This window comes from Mrakia frigida (genome assembly GCF_051309035.1).
Source record: "Mrakia frigida strain ATCC 22029 unplaced genomic scaffold BDY24scaffold_30, whole genome shotgun sequence".
Lineage (NCBI taxonomy): Eukaryota > Fungi > Basidiomycota > Tremellomycetes > Cystofilobasidiales > Mrakiaceae > Mrakia > Mrakia frigida.
The window spans coordinates 142,059-155,067 of record NW_027481251.1 but is presented as its reverse complement, the minus strand read 5'-3'; the positions used below and the strand labels follow the sequence as shown (position 1 = coordinate 155,067).

The 13,009-nt window shown below is 55.0% G+C and overlaps 5 protein-coding genes across 5 annotated transcripts; 3 read left to right on the top strand and 2 right to left on the bottom strand.

Moving 5' to 3' along the window:
* Positions 1-332: 332 nt before the first annotated feature.
* On the top strand, positions 333-1,581 carry BDY24DRAFT_168055 (uncharacterized protein). The gene is made up of 3 exons (XM_076636225.1): positions 333-462; positions 586-882; positions 962-1,581. The coding sequence occupies exons 1-3, from the start codon at positions 436-438 to the stop codon at positions 1,205-1,207; spliced, it is 570 nt and encodes a 189-aa protein (XP_076493959.1). The 5' UTR covers positions 333-435; the 3' UTR covers positions 1,208-1,581.
* Positions 1,409-2,652, bottom strand: BDY24DRAFT_398483 (PLAC8 family protein). The gene is made up of 7 exons (XM_076641695.1): positions 2,400-2,652; positions 2,268-2,324; positions 2,086-2,193; positions 1,892-2,020; positions 1,763-1,814; positions 1,645-1,685; positions 1,409-1,581 (listed from the first exon to the last, which is right to left on the bottom strand). Exons 1-7 carry the CDS (start codon positions 2,535-2,537, stop codon positions 1,495-1,497), a joined length of 612 nt encoding a protein of 203 aa, XP_076493958.1. The 5' UTR covers positions 2,538-2,652; the 3' UTR covers positions 1,409-1,494.
* Positions 2,653-3,088: 436 nt separating this feature from the next.
* On the bottom strand, positions 3,089-4,568 carry BDY24DRAFT_398482 (PLAC8 family protein). Its single transcript, XM_076641694.1, has 8 exons — positions 4,299-4,568; positions 4,169-4,228; positions 3,965-4,072; positions 3,702-3,830; positions 3,578-3,622; positions 3,489-3,495; positions 3,381-3,421; positions 3,089-3,303 (listed from the first exon to the last, which is right to left on the bottom strand). The coding sequence occupies exons 1-8, from the start codon at positions 4,476-4,478 to the stop codon at positions 3,226-3,228; spliced, it is 648 nt and encodes a 215-aa protein (XP_076493957.1). The 5' UTR covers positions 4,479-4,568; the 3' UTR covers positions 3,089-3,225.
* Positions 4,569-5,104: 536 nt separating this feature from the next.
* BDY24DRAFT_398479 (NAD(P)/FAD-dependent oxidoreductase) lies at positions 5,105-7,161 on the top strand. The gene is made up of 10 exons (XM_076641693.1): positions 5,105-5,216; positions 5,308-5,397; positions 5,497-5,536; positions 5,646-5,806; positions 5,894-6,062; positions 6,138-6,350; positions 6,439-6,551; positions 6,634-6,761; positions 6,834-6,894; positions 6,976-7,161. The coding sequence occupies exons 1-10, from the start codon at positions 5,178-5,180 to the stop codon at positions 7,105-7,107; spliced, it is 1,146 nt and encodes a 381-aa protein (XP_076493956.1). The 5' UTR covers positions 5,105-5,177; the 3' UTR covers positions 7,108-7,161.
* Positions 7,162-7,301: 140 nt separating this feature from the next.
* On the top strand, positions 7,302-12,905 carry MIP1 (DNA-directed DNA polymerase gamma MIP1). The gene is made up of 5 exons (XM_076637928.1): positions 7,302-7,528; positions 7,883-8,127; positions 8,230-10,180; positions 10,268-10,333; positions 10,425-12,905. Exons 1-5 carry the CDS (start codon positions 7,342-7,344, stop codon positions 12,719-12,721), a joined length of 4,746 nt encoding a protein of 1,581 aa, XP_076493955.1. The 5' UTR covers positions 7,302-7,341; the 3' UTR covers positions 12,722-12,905.
* Positions 12,906-13,009: the final 104 nt, after the last annotated feature.

The following is a 13,009-nucleotide window of genomic DNA, read 5'->3' as shown; positions in this document are numbered from 1 at the left end:
TTGAGTCGCAGACCGATCGACGCACACGACCGGACGCGTCGAGAAGCTGAGAAAAGATCCGCAACGCGAGCCATGTAGTTTTTTGAACTTGTTAGACGGAAAGTCATACTTCATTCGCGGCAGGTTCACCTTCCCTGGAGGCGACTCTCGAGTGGGCTGAAGTCGAGCTCGTTTCGCCCTCTTCATCTCCCCTCCCCGTCTTCTCACTCTTCTTCAGACTCGCAGACGTGTATATAATTGGATGACTTCGCTTACCCTGTCCCTCTCCAATTCCGACGAAAAGATGCGCGCATCTATTTTCCACAGATGACCGGCGAAAAGGGACGGCCTGCCGAAATTCAGCCCTCCCCTCCTCCTTCCTCACTCTCCTCCTCCCTCAACCATCAGCATTGTCCTAGGAGCTCGTTCAAGACTGCCATCGGTTTCTAGCTACGAATGAGCACAACACCAACGATCCTCATCGTGAGTCATGATCTCTCTCGACTGTTGACGTCTTCACTACCTTTTCGCTCGAGAAGTTTAACCGTTCGAGCTCACCATTCTCCTTCCTCCCCCTTTTCCTCTTCCTCTGCCATTTTCTCGCAGGTTCCATCCCTATTCGGAGCAGTGATTGCCTTCATGATCCTTGCCTTTCTCCTTCGACATCTTCGGAATCGAGGAGATCTCGAGTGGTTGGGTCTGGGAATCATCGACGAGGAGGAGGAAGGGAGGAGGGAGGAAGCCATGACGAGAGCGATGAGAGCGCGTATCCTGGGCCTTGTAGGAGAGGTAATGGGTAGGGACACGGATATGGAGGCGACTCCTCTGGTGAAACCAGAGCTTGATGAAGTCGAGCTCCATCTGGAGGGAGGAGCGGGAGAAGGCAGGATGAAGGAATGGTCGGTCAGTCCTCCTCGTCCGTCTTCGGCTTCCTTCCAAAATCGCTCGAGAAGACTGATGCTGTTGCCTTTGAATCTCTCAGCCGTTGTCGATACGGAGGAGCTCCGTTCCAAGAGGGAAGGGGGTTGACCATCTTCTTCAGCTCAGCGTTCTCATCGTGGGTCCTCGAGAACAATCCCCCGACGCGCGTCTTCGACCTCCACCGTCCGCCTTCCATTCACTTGGATATCGGTCACCGACCACGTCGAACGAGGGGGAGGAGACGTTGGATTCTTTCGCTCCAGTGTTAGAGCTAGGAACGGTCGTGTTGCGGACGGAGGAACCCTGAGCTGAGGGAGGGAGGGAGAGAGGAAACTAAATCTAGATGAGTGCTTGCTTCTACAGGATGTTTTCTGCGAAGAGTTGAGAGTGCTGGGGAGAACTTTAGAGGAGGGAAGTGACTGAACTGGTCACGTTCAAAGGTGGAACACTGTTAGGCCTGGAACGTTGCGGACGCGTCCATCTTCCTCCCTCGCGACTCGTCCCGACGTGGTTCAAGCAGCATTTCTTTCCGTCTACGCGACTAGTACAATTAGGCTTTGATACTCATGGCGCGTAGTGATGACAATAAAGACTTCAAGCTTCGCTCCTTCGAGATTTGAGAGGGAGACCCTCCTGGGAAAACTGCTCCTCCAGCTCGATCTCTCTCGTCTCCTGCGTGATCTGTGTAAAGGCGGAAGGGTTCAGCGATGGGCGGAAAGTAGAGAGGAAGAGATTCGGACTGACCGTGCACGGGTTGCAGGCCCAGATCGAGACGCAATCCTCGCCTGAAGGTTTCAAAAAAAGGAGGTCGCGGTTCAGTACGACGAGTCACGAAGAGACTGGGAAAGTCGAGTGGACACACAAGCTCCTCCTTGGATCTTGTAGCGGTCTCGAGTAGCTCCTCTAGTGCCAATCTACGAAACAGGTCGCGTCGAGGGCGAAAGCGGTCAGCCTCGAGAGTTTGACGCGTCCGTCTTTTCCCTGAGTTTACCTGAAGAAGCCATCCGAGCCCAACAACGGTGTTCAAGCAGCAGTGTAAGAAGCAGTCACTGGAGACGCTGTCGCCTCCTTGAGGATGTTTGACGTTGAACTCGCTCAGGTGGTGAAGACGGGATTTGTTCTGCAAGGCGAAGAGCGGAAGGACGGTGAGCGATGGTTTCTCTTGGGAAAACGTTTGATCCTCACCCTCGAGTACATCACGCAAGGGCACCAGCAGGAGAGGCAACAGGTCTCCGGTCTGTCGAAACAGGAGAAAATTGAGTGGGACCAGTCGCGTCGCCCGTCGACGTCGTGCTTCGCCGAACCAAACAACAAAGCGACCCGAATCAGCTCAGCCTCATTTGTACGGATATAGACTGTCAGCTCACAGGAAGTCCCATAGCATTCCTTGGATCCCCTTGAGTGTTCATAGGTGCTTTGAAAGGCTGCTCGAACGTGAAAACGTGTGAGATCGAGGGAGCGAAGAAGCTTTAGATGAATCGAACCAAAGGAGGACGAACTGGCTGAAACGACTGGTAAGGAGCCGAAGGCGAAGCAGGGGGAAACCGTTGGGCTTGCTGAGCTTCGTGTTGACGATGCTCATAAGGGAGAGAAGAAGGAGGGTCGGCAAAGGGGTCGTTCAAATCGTGTTTGGACATCGCTGCGAAAGAAAAGAGGTTGGGAGTGAGGGTTGATGGTTGAGAGGAGAGCGGTCAAGAAGAAAGACGCATGGGGCTTCCTTCCTGCCTCCAAATAAGCTCTGATGGATACAGGAAAGAGTGACGGAGCCAAACAGGCTTCGGCAGCGAGAGAGCGAGGACCCCTCGCTCTCGTCCCCCCTCCTTTCTTTCTCTGCGACTTTTCTTCAGCACAAGAAGGGGAAAATAGAAGTATGCCCAAATCCAGCTTGTCTCCTATACAACCTGATCCTGTACGCTCTAGAACTCGTCGAAAACGGTGGGAAAAAACGCTCAATTCCCTTTCGCTCCGCCCCTCTTCGAGGAAGCGAGGGAGCCCATCGCTTTTCAAAGGTCAGATTTTCCGACTCATGGGGAGCTTCTGAGACCTACTGAATTCACGTGGAAGTCTCGAGACGAGAGAAGAAGAGCTCTTCGGGGGGAGACTTCAGTTGAACTCGAAGCCGCGTCGCGTCCAAGCCCTCAACTCTTTCTGAGCTCAACGCTTACCTGCTTCTTGACCTGATCGAGTGTTCCGAAAGCAAAACCCTTCGTAATTCTCCATCTACTTTTCTCAAAGAAAGAAAGAAAAGTACCATCAAACGTCAAACCTTCGCGGTCGCGTCGCCCTCACTCTCCCGGTCTCCCCTGGCCCCCTCGTCCGCACCCTTCACACTCCACTGAGCAAAGCGTGATTGTCGCCTTGAAAGTTCTCCTCGAGCTCAATTTCCCTGGCTTCTTGTGTGAGCTGTCGGTCAAGAAGGAAGAAAATAACTCGCTTCAGCCGTCATGGACGAAAGAGAGATCGAAAGCGAGCCCACGAACAGCGCAAGGTGAACAACACCAGTTCGCCATACAGTCTCCGCCTGGAGTTCGAAAGGGTTTGTTAGTTGTTCGTTCGATGTGAGAGGAAGAGGAAGGGAAAGGGCGTACAGCAACCCTGAAAAAGAACACATAAGCGAAAAAGAAAGAGAAACGTCAGTTCGAGCCTTTGTGAAGAGGGGTAAGAGAGAAAAACGCACTCCTTCAATCCTATAGTGATCTCGAGTATCTCCACGGCTTCCGATCTGTTAAGGTGCGATGTAGGAGGAGAAAGGGACGTTCAGGTCGAAATCGAAAAATCAAAAACGGACGCTTTCCTCTCACCTGAAGAATCCAACCCAGTCCAAGGAAGCTAGTCAGGCAGCAGTGCAAAAAGCAATCTCCAGAGCAGCTATCTCCTCTCTTGGGATGCTTCGTGTTGTATCGATCGAGATGGTGAAGTCGAGATTTGTTCTGGGCGAGTCAACCAGAAGGGGGAGATCAGCTCGATTTTCCGTTTGATCTTGACCCTCCTTCCGTTCCCACCCGTGTTCCAGATTTCACTCTTCAGACCCCACCCTATCTCACCATAGTTCGACGAGACTCACCTTCGAGAACACGATGCAGGGGCAGCAGCAGGAGTAGCAGCAGATTCCAGGCCGAGAACAGCATCCGCAAAGTCCGTGAGTCCACTCTCGTCGACCGCGACTTCCGGTCTGGATGAAGAGGATCAAGAAGTAAATGTCAGCATATAGCCTTTTTCTCGAATCTCAGCAGAATGGAGACGGGAAGGGAGGGAAAGAGAGGCTCACGAGAGATGCGCCCGCTGGGTTTCGAGGATCGCCTCGACGATTCATGTTGGCTTTCAAAGTCTGTGAGTATAGAGGGAAAGATGATGAGTCCAGAGCTGGGGCAGCTGAGACGAAACAGCGTGGGACGAACGGGCTGAGAAGTCTGGTATCTCTGAGGCTGTCCTTGCTGCTGAGGGTAAGGTCGACGATTGTCGTAGTGGTGGAGAGGTTGAGGAGCGTGTTGGTGATGCTGCTGCTGCTGCTGATGGTGATAGTGATGATGCTGAGGAGATTGAGGGTAGCTAGAATACTGAGGAGGATACTTCGACATGCTTGATGCTTGAAGTGGAGGAGAGTGATGGTTGAGGGAAGAAAGACGTCGAAAAGGTCACTCGGCTCCTCTCCCCCTTCCCGTTCCGAGACATTTCACCGCTTTTGGAAGTGAGCATAGCCGAGGAGCCCTTTCTGAGTTTCGTATAGTAGGAGGCGAAGCCTCGGAGAGCTTCGTGACAGTTGAAGGAGGGGAGGAAGCTGGCGACGCGTCCTCGAAGGCCGGGAGAGCTCGAGAACGACGCGTCCCGTTTCTTTTGTTTTCGAAGAGAAATCCCTCGAAGACTGAAAAGAAGCGAAGGTTGGCCTCTTTGAAGTTGCGGGTGCAACTTTTCAATCTTGGAGCGGAGTGAACAGCGGAAAGAAACTTCAGCTCGACGCGCTCGAAGTCGACCCAGCAGGGAACTGATCATGAGGGGAGGCGACGAACAACCTTGCTTTCTCTGTGAGCCTTCCCCCCGTCGCTGAGATAGATAGGAGGCTTCTTCGCTGACGAAGAAGCTGACAGGAAGATTTTCAACCCGTCGCGTTCCTGTCACGATGCTGACCAAATCCTCTCTTTGCTTGACCGTCCTCTTTATCAGCGTCGATCATCAAAACGCCTTCCTCTTTCCTTCTTGCTCTCTCCTTCTCAACCACAACTCCTGCCCTCTCTCCTTCTGACACACCTAGTCTCGCCTCATCTTCACCTTCACCCGCGATGTCTACCGATCTCAAGAACGTCGTTATCGTTGGAGCTGTACGTCCCTTTCTTCCTCCCCCGGCGCGGCTCTCTTCTTTCGTCGAGCTCACCTTTGATTTCCTTTCTCTCTCTGCCTCTCCCCTCGAAGTCTACTGCCGGGGCTACTCTTGCGCGTGCTCTCGAGAACAAGCTGCCTTCCACCCACCGAATCGTACTCATCGATGCTCAGGACTTCGCTGTCAGCCGTTCGATTCGACTACAGATTCTTGTGCTCTCTTGCACGCTCCTCCGTCTGACTCCCTTCCCTCTCTCCCCTTCTCCCTCCGCTTCTCATCAGTTCTGGCCCATCTCTGGTCTTCGAGCTGCTGTCGTTCCCGGTGAGCATCTTTCTTCGATCCTCCGACTTCGACCCTCTCGTTCAGCCCTCAAGTTGGAGTTCGACCGAACGACTGACCTTTCCCTCTCGTTCTTCCTTTTCTCGTTCAGGATGGGAGGACAAGTCCTTCAAGTCTCTCGCTGGATTCTTCCCAGCTAGCTCTCGGCACGTTCTCCTCTCCAAGACCAAGGTCGTCGAGCTCGGAAAGGGATTCCTCAAAGTGGACGTCGCCAACTCTGAGCTTGGGTTCTCCGAGGAGATCGCTTTCGATGTACGTCTCTCGCTCGCTCTAGTCTTTTCGTTTTCCTCTCCTCTTCCAGAAGCCCATCCTCGCCCTTGTCTTCTTGGTTCCATAAAGATTGCCGTTCTAGCTCTGGGGTCAACCTACGCTTTCCCTATGCGACCCCTTGGAACCAGCCTCGTCGACGTCAAGCAGCCCTTCATCGACGCTCAGAACGCTCTCAAGAGCGGACAGGATAATATCGTCATCGTGGGTGGAGGAACCGTTGGGATCGAGTACGCCGGAGGTGAGCTTCTCATATTTTGCCTTCGAACGCGTCGAACAAAACGCTCACTCTCGTTCCGCTTTCCTTCCACTCCAGAAATCATCGCCGCCTACCCCAAGAAGTCCGTCACTCTCATATCAGGTTCCGATCGACTGCTCAACGACGAATGGCCCATCAAGCTCTCCAACAAGCTCGAGGTTGAGTTGACGTCCCGAAAAGTGAAGGTCGTCTACGGCGAAAGGGTTGAGAAGGATCTGCTGAGCGCTGGGAGGGGAACTGTCGTGCTGAAAGATGGAACCTCCATCGATGGTCAGTCTCTACCTTCTTCGAAATTATCGGAGGAGGTTGGAAGACGAGCGAGCTCACGACTGACCTTCCTCCTCTTCCTTCCATTCAGCCGACCTCATCGTCAACGCCACTGGAACGACTCCCAACACCAAGATCATCTCCTCCACTGACTCTGGAGCTCTGAACGCATCTGGCTTCGTTACTGTTGAGAAGACTCTTCGAGTGAGTACGTTTTCACTGCAACTTTCGTGTTCGTCGTCGACGCGTCTTGATTCCGTTGCTCCCCCCTTCCTTCCTCTCCCAGATCACCTCCACCAACCCCTCCAGCCCTCTCGTCACTTCCACCTACTTTGCCATCGGTGATATCGCCAACAACACCGGCGGACCTACTGCCATCAAGGCTGGAAACGACGCTGCCACGACGGCTACCAAGTTCGTTCTTTCCTCGCTTTCTCCTCCATTCAAACCTCAGCCGCTGACCCCTCTCTTGTTCATCTCATCCAGTATCCTTGCCACCATCTCCTCCAAATCTCTTTCCGAAGTTCCCGCTCCTCTACACGGTCTCGTGAGTGTCTCTTTCTCTCGTCGTTCGAGTCTACTTGAAGAGAACGACCCTGACGCTCGCTCTTCCTCGCGTTTCTCTCAGGTCGTCCCCGTTGGTCCTTCGGGAGGAGGAAGTGCTCTGCCATACGTAGGAGTCGTGGGTGGAATTCTGACCGGTTTGGCCAAAGGGAAAGGGTTGATGATCGGGAACTTTGCGAAGCTTTACGCTGCTTAGACGCGTCCGCTGCTGTAGGTTTCCTCCGTATTTTAGTAGACTTTTCATCCGGGATTAATAGGTTCTCCTCCTCCTGCACTGTGCTTTCCATCTGTCTGAAGCTCGGGGCCAGAAAATAATGGTCGGCTGCTCCACGATCCCAGAAATCGAGCTCAACCTTGAGCTCGCTCCTCCTTCTCCTTCCCTCCAACGCCGACAACCCTCCCTCTCTCCTTTCTCCCTCTCTACCCCTGCATGGTCCCAGGATACGGGAGGTCCTCTTCCTTTCTTCTGGTAGCAGCGAGGAGGACGATTTCAAGCAGATCTTCTCTCGTCGCACTTCGGTCGTTCGCTCAAGCTGCTTCGCAGGAGGATGCGTCTCCCCAGAAGACGACGACGAGGAAGACGTTCGATTTGAATGGGCAGGCCGTAGTTATGGAGGGTGAGTTTGTATATATTCAGGAGATAGAGGGCGGAGTTGGGAGGGAGGAGGGGAGGGAGAGGCGGGAGAGGAAGAGGAGGGAACGAAGGGGTGGAGGAGGAAGGAGCGAAGACGGAGCTGATATACAAGAGCGAAGGAGATCGAGCAGATTCTCATTGCTGGAGACCGTAGAGGGGATGTATCTCGACGAGCTCATGGTCTTCTTGAGTCCCTGGGTGGGGTCTATAGAGTCATAGAAGGCCTCGTTCGACCGAACCCACCTCTCCTCCTCTCCCTTTCGCCTCCCTTCGAGCCCACTTCTTCCTCCTCGTCCTCTCTTTATACTAATCAACCCGCCTTTATCTTCTCCCTCAGACAAACTCCACCCTCGAATCAACCCCGTCGGAATCCAACTCCTCTCCCAATCCCTCCACAACCAGATCTTCCCAACCCCTCACCCCTCCTCGCCCAACGGAGAGGACATCGCGACCGCTCGACTTCATCTCAAGGACAACAACCTACTCCTCGAGATGCCTCCTCATCAACCTCAGATCGATTTCCAACTTCCGAAACTCCAGGGCAAGACGATCGATGAGCATTTCTACCATTTGGGGATCGAGGTGAGTTTGGGGCTCGTTCGACGCGTCTTGCCTCTCTTTTTCTTCTTCCTTCTCGACCCCAACGAAGCTCATCTATGCCCGTCCTTCTTTTTTCATTTGTAGGAATCCGAACCCTGGCTCACCCTAGCCGAAGACCTCGCCGTCGCTCCTACTCCCTCCCTCCCTCCCACCTTCGCTCACACCTCCGGCTGGACTCGCTACGACCCTGACACCGGATCCCACACCCCCGTCCCCTATCCGGAAGGAGAAACCATGCTCACCTTCGATGTCGAGGTCCTCTACAAGATTCATCCTTACCCCGTCATCGGAGCCGCTTGCTCTCCAACCCACTGGTACACCTGGATCTCTCCCTGGCTCCTCTCGGAATCGACTCAGCAGGAGCACCTCATTCCTCTCGGTCCTCCAGAGGTTCCGAGAGTCATCGTCGGCCACAACGTGGGCTACGATCGAGGGAGGATCAAGGAGGAGTACTCTTTGGCGCTCTCGAGGAATCGGTTCCTGGACACGATGAGCTTCCACGTCGCGACGCAGGGAGTCTCGGGGCCGCAGAGAGGAATGTGGTTGGGGTACTGGAAGAGTGTGAAGGCTCAGGAGAAGCAGAGGATGGACACGGTGAAGGCTTTGAGGTCGGAGATCGAGGTGACGAAGGAGAAGATCGCCAACGGAGAGATGGTGGAACAAGTCGAGGAAACCGTCGAGAAGAAGGCGGAGGACAACTCGGGATCGCCCTTCACGTCGTCCAACGTCGAAGTCGTCGTCCAGTTCAAGACCATCAACCTCGCCGAGAAGCTCCGAGGACTGGAAGACGAGCTCGAGAACCTCCCTCCTCCAGCAGTCATCGATTCAGGGAAGAAGCGTCGAGTCGACCTCGCCAAGTTTGGAGAAGCCGTCGTTGCGGAATCCACCTTCGATGATGAAACCCTTGGAAACGCTCCCGTGGACAGGACCTCGATCTACTCGCAGTCGGAAGCCGCTCGCCGAATCTGGGAGGACGTTACAGCAACCAACGGACTCGCCGAGGTCTTCAAACTCCATCACCACGGTTCCGAACTCGACAAATCCGCTCGAGATGCCTTCTCAGCCGAGAACCCTTACGAAGTCCGTCAAGATCTCGATAACCTCATTCGTTACTGTGCTTCAGACGTTCACGCCACCCATCGAGTCTACAAGAAGGTCTTCCCTCGTTACCGACGCGTCTGTCCCTCCCCGGTCTCGTTCGCTGGCCAACTCAAGATGGGATCCGCCATCCTCCCTATCGATCAGTCCTGGGACGACTACGTCGAACGCTCGGAGTCTACCTACGTCAAACTCAACATCAACGTTCGTCAGAAGCTCGCTGCTCTCGCCGAGGACGCTCGAAAGAAGTTCGTCGAACCCGCTCTCGATTGGAAGCCGCCGCTGAAGGATACCCACGCTCTCGTCGCCCTCGAGTGTCCGGACGATTTGAGAGGAGATCCGTGGTTGAGTCAGCTGGACTGGACGCCGAAGAAGGCCAAGTGGATGCTCTGGAAGAAGAGGGAGCACCTGGGGATGTCGACGGTCAAGACGAAGGCCGACGAAGGGAGTCTGATGCCTGTCAACTGGACGGATCTCTCGAAGTCCAAGGTCATCCCTCCTCTCCTGGGTCTCAAGTGGAGAGGATACCTACTCGTCTGGTCCGTCGAGCACGGATGGGTCTACCGAGTCGAGGAATCGTCGGAGTCGTCGTCGTCGAGGTTCAGGAAGGAAGTCGCCGACGGAATCCATCTCCCTCCTCTCGTTTTCACCAAGGACGCCGACCAATCCCTCCAACTCGAAGCCAAGGCGTCGTCGCCAAAGGTCTCGTTCCATGGGATTCCGATCGGAGTCAGGAAGTCTGCGATGAAGGTGTCGGGGTGGTTGTCGAAGTCGTTCACAGGGAAACCGGCGAGCAAGCTCCATCTCAGCTGCGATGATGGGAGGGTGTTGGATATGGCTAGGCTGGAGGATTGGAACGGACTAAAGGAGGTTGTGAAGGACTTGTTGGTGGAGAGAGGTCTGTCGGAGAAGGAGGAGAAGGAGGAGGAGGGAGGAGGTGAGTCTCAATTCGACGCGTCGAGACTTTTCGAATCGAGAACTGACCTGACCCTCCTTCCTTGCCTTTCTTTCTTCAATCGAGCAGTCGAAGCTTCTTCCTCTTCCTCGGGTGCTACGGAGTTGGTGGATGGTGCTGCTTCAGCGTCTTCTTGTGAGATCATCATCTCATCGACCCTTCTCGTTCGACCTCCGACGAGCCGAAACTGACCCTTTCTCTTTCCTTTTCTTTCCCTTTGATTCAGCATCTCTTGAGCTCTCCCCTCCCTCCCCTGATGTCGCCGGCGACTCCGAACCCTCGGATTCCTTCTACCTCAAAGCTTCCGACGCCGCTCTCGAAGCGAAATGGTGGCCAGCTTGGTACCTCGACCTCTTCAAACCTCGAGCCGGATACCCTCGCGACTTCATGAACCTCAGCGTCAAAGTCACCCTCGCCGCTTCCCTCCTTCGTCTCACCTGGCTCGGACACCCTCTCTACAAGTCTCGAGAGTTCGGATGGGTCTACCGAGTCCCCAAGGAGGAGATCGCCGACGACGAGAAGGAGAAGGTCCTGGTGTTCGCCGATGGGCTCAAAGCCTCCACCGAAGAGACCTTGACGACCGAGGAGGATGCTCGGACGAAGGCGGAGACGATGAAGGCTTGGAAGGTTCAGGAGAGGGCGAACAAGAAGGAGAAGAAGAAGGCTGTCGAGGAGGCCGGAGAGGAGGAGGACGAAGACGAGACGAGCTCAGGGAAGAAGACGACGACCTCGGCGACGAAGAAGCGACACCCCGATATCGCTCTCTACAACATCACCCTCGGAGGTCAGCATTCGTTCCTCAAGGTCCCTCATCCCAAGGGAGAGCACGAACGAGTCGGTTCGATGATCACCAAGACGTCGGTCAAGGACTTCGAGGCCAACATCCTCTCGTCGGTCTTTCCAGCAGCTCGAGAAGCCATCGACATGAACGCTCAGTGCTCGTACTGGGTCTCGGTTCGGTCTCGAGTCAACGAGCAGATGGTCGTTCGAGAGTCGTCGGATCTTCCCATGGGATTCAAGTTCGGACCTCACGTCGCCAACGCTCCTCCTCTCACCTCCCCGGATCCTCTCTCCACCTCCCTCGTCCCTGCTCCTCCTCGAACTCGACAAGGTCTCATCATCCCGCAGGTCGTCGTCATGGGCACCATCACTCGTCGAGCCATCGAGAAGACCTGGCTCACCGCTTCGAACGCGAAGAAGAACCGAGTTGGATCCGAGTTGAAGGCGATGGTTCGAGCTCCCGAAGGATACAGCATCGTCGGAGCCGACGTCGATTCCGAGGAACTCTGGATCGCTGGACTCATGGGAGACGCTCAGATCGGTCTTCACGGAGGTTCCGCCATCGGTTGGATGACTCTCGAGGGAACCAAGGCAGCAGGAACGGACGTCCATTCGAAAACCGCTTCCATCACCGGAACCACTCGAGACGCAGCCAAGGTCTTCAACTACTCGAGGATCTACGGAGCCGGAGTCAAGCACGCTACCCAACTTCTCATGGACTCGATGAAGCCTCCCGACGTCAACATCGCTACCCAGAAGGCGCAGGATCTCTACGTCGCCACGAAGGGAAACAAGATCAACTGGAAGAACAAGAACTTTCACGTCTTCTGGCACGGAGGAACCGAGAGCTACCTCTTCAACGCCATGGAGCAGGTCGCCAGAAACTCGAGACCGAGGACGCCAGCTCTCGCCTGTGGGATCACGACGGCTCTCCAGGAGGAGTACCTCGAGAAGGCAACGGACCATATGACCTCTCGAATCAACTGGGCCGTCCAATCCTCCGGAGTCGACTACCTTCACCTCCTGATCGTCGCTACCGACTACCTCTGTCGAACGTACGACATCGACGCGAGGTACCTCATCTCGGTTCACGACGAGGTTCGATACTTGGTCAAGAACGAGGACACCCTTCGAGCCACCCTCGCCCTGCAGATCGCCAACCTCTGGACGAGGAGTCAGTTTGCTTTCAAGCTCGGAATGGAGGATCTCCCTCAAGGAGTCGGGTTCTTCTCCGCCGTCGACGTCGATTTCGTCCTCCGGAAGGAAGTCTTCATGGAGTGCGTGACGCCTTCGAACCCGTTCCCGATCCCACCAGGACAGGTTCTCGATATCCATCAGACCCTCGAGAAGACGGGAGGAACGCTTCATCGAGATGGATCGCCGATGGAACCCACGCTCGGAAACCTCTTCAACTCCAACCACCTCTCTTCTTCCTCCTCCTCCTCCTCCAACCTCCCCAGCTCCTCTCTCCCTCCCCCCATCCCAACCCTCACCGCCAGTCCATCAACCACCCAAATCCAAACGCGCTCTCGTCCCTACCTCGCCCCTCCTCCGTTCCGAACGTCCACCCAGGAAGCATGGAAACGGTTCTACCTCAAGGCTCAGTCGATGAAGGACGAGAAGGACATCGACGATCTCTGGATCAAGTCGAAGAAACCGTCGGATCCCTTGAGGACGCTGTACTTTGAGAGGCATCTGAAGAGTCAGTTGACCAAGTTGCATACGAGGGAGGTGAGGGATTAGGCGTAGGGAGGAGGAAGAGGAGACTCGGGAAGTCGCGTCTCGCTTTGGAACCTTCGAGTCGGATTGGGATGGTTGTCGACGAGGTTGAAGGAGCTGGAGACGAGGATGAAGTGGGAGGGCAGGTAGAGGAACCGGGGTGATTTGAGTGAGGGTTCGGGGAGCTGGGTCGAGGAAGGAGGGGACGCGTCGGAGGGAGGGAGGGAGGGAACGAGAAGGAGGAGGAGATCTCCTGCTTAGCTTTGCTTTCGGCTCTCGGTAGTTCAGCACATCTTAGGACTCTTTCATCTT

Coding starts and splice junctions, on each gene's coding strand:
- BDY24DRAFT_168055 (XM_076636225.1), top strand. CDS start 436: ATGAGCACAACACCAACGATCCTCATC. Junction 463..585: donor CAACACCAACGATCCTCATC/GTGAGTCATGAT, acceptor ATTTTCTCGCAG/GTTCCATCCCTATTCGGAGC. Junction 883..961: donor GCAGGATGAAGGAATGGTCG/GTCAGTCCTCCT, acceptor TGAATCTCTCAG/CCGTTGTCGATACGGAGGAG.
- BDY24DRAFT_398483 (XM_076641695.1), bottom strand. CDS start 2,537: ATGTCCAAACACGATTTGAACGACCCCTTTGCCGACCCTCCTTCTTCT. Junction 2,194..2,267: donor GGAATGCTATGGGACTTCCT/GTGAGCTGACAG, acceptor GGTTCGGCGAAG/CACGACGTCGACGGGCGACG. Junction 1,686..1,762: donor CAAGATCCAAGGAGGAGCTT/GTGTGTCCACTC, acceptor TGAAACCTTCAG/GCGAGGATTGCGTCTCGATC.
- BDY24DRAFT_398482 (XM_076641694.1), bottom strand. CDS start 4,478: ATGTCGAAGTATCCTCCTCAGTATTCTAGCTACCCTCAATCTCCTCAG. Junction 3,831..3,964: donor CCTGCATCGTGTTCTCGAAG/GTGAGTCTCGTC, acceptor TGACTCGCCCAG/AACAAATCTCGACTTCACCA. Junction 3,304..3,380: donor GGTGTTGTTCACCTTGCGCT/GTTCGTGGGCTC, acceptor CTTGACCGACAG/CTCACACAAGAAGCCAGGGA.
- BDY24DRAFT_398479 (XM_076641693.1), top strand. CDS start 5,178: ATGTCTACCGATCTCAAGAACGTCGTTATCGTTGGAGCT. Junction 5,537..5,645: donor TCGAGCTGCTGTCGTTCCCG/GTGAGCATCTTT, acceptor TTTCTCGTTCAG/GATGGGAGGACAAGTCCTTC. Junction 6,762..6,833: donor GCTGCCACGACGGCTACCAA/GTTCGTTCTTTC, acceptor CATCTCATCCAG/TATCCTTGCCACCATCTCCT.
- MIP1 (XM_076637928.1), top strand. CDS start 7,342: ATGGTCCCAGGATACGGGAGGTCCTCTTCCTTTCTTCTGGTAGCAGCG. Junction 7,529..7,882: donor GCAGGCCGTAGTTATGGAGG/GTGAGTTTGTAT, acceptor CTTCTCCCTCAG/ACAAACTCCACCCTCGAATC. Junction 10,334..10,424: donor TGCTGCTTCAGCGTCTTCTT/GTGAGATCATCA, acceptor CCTTTGATTCAG/CATCTCTTGAGCTCTCCCCT.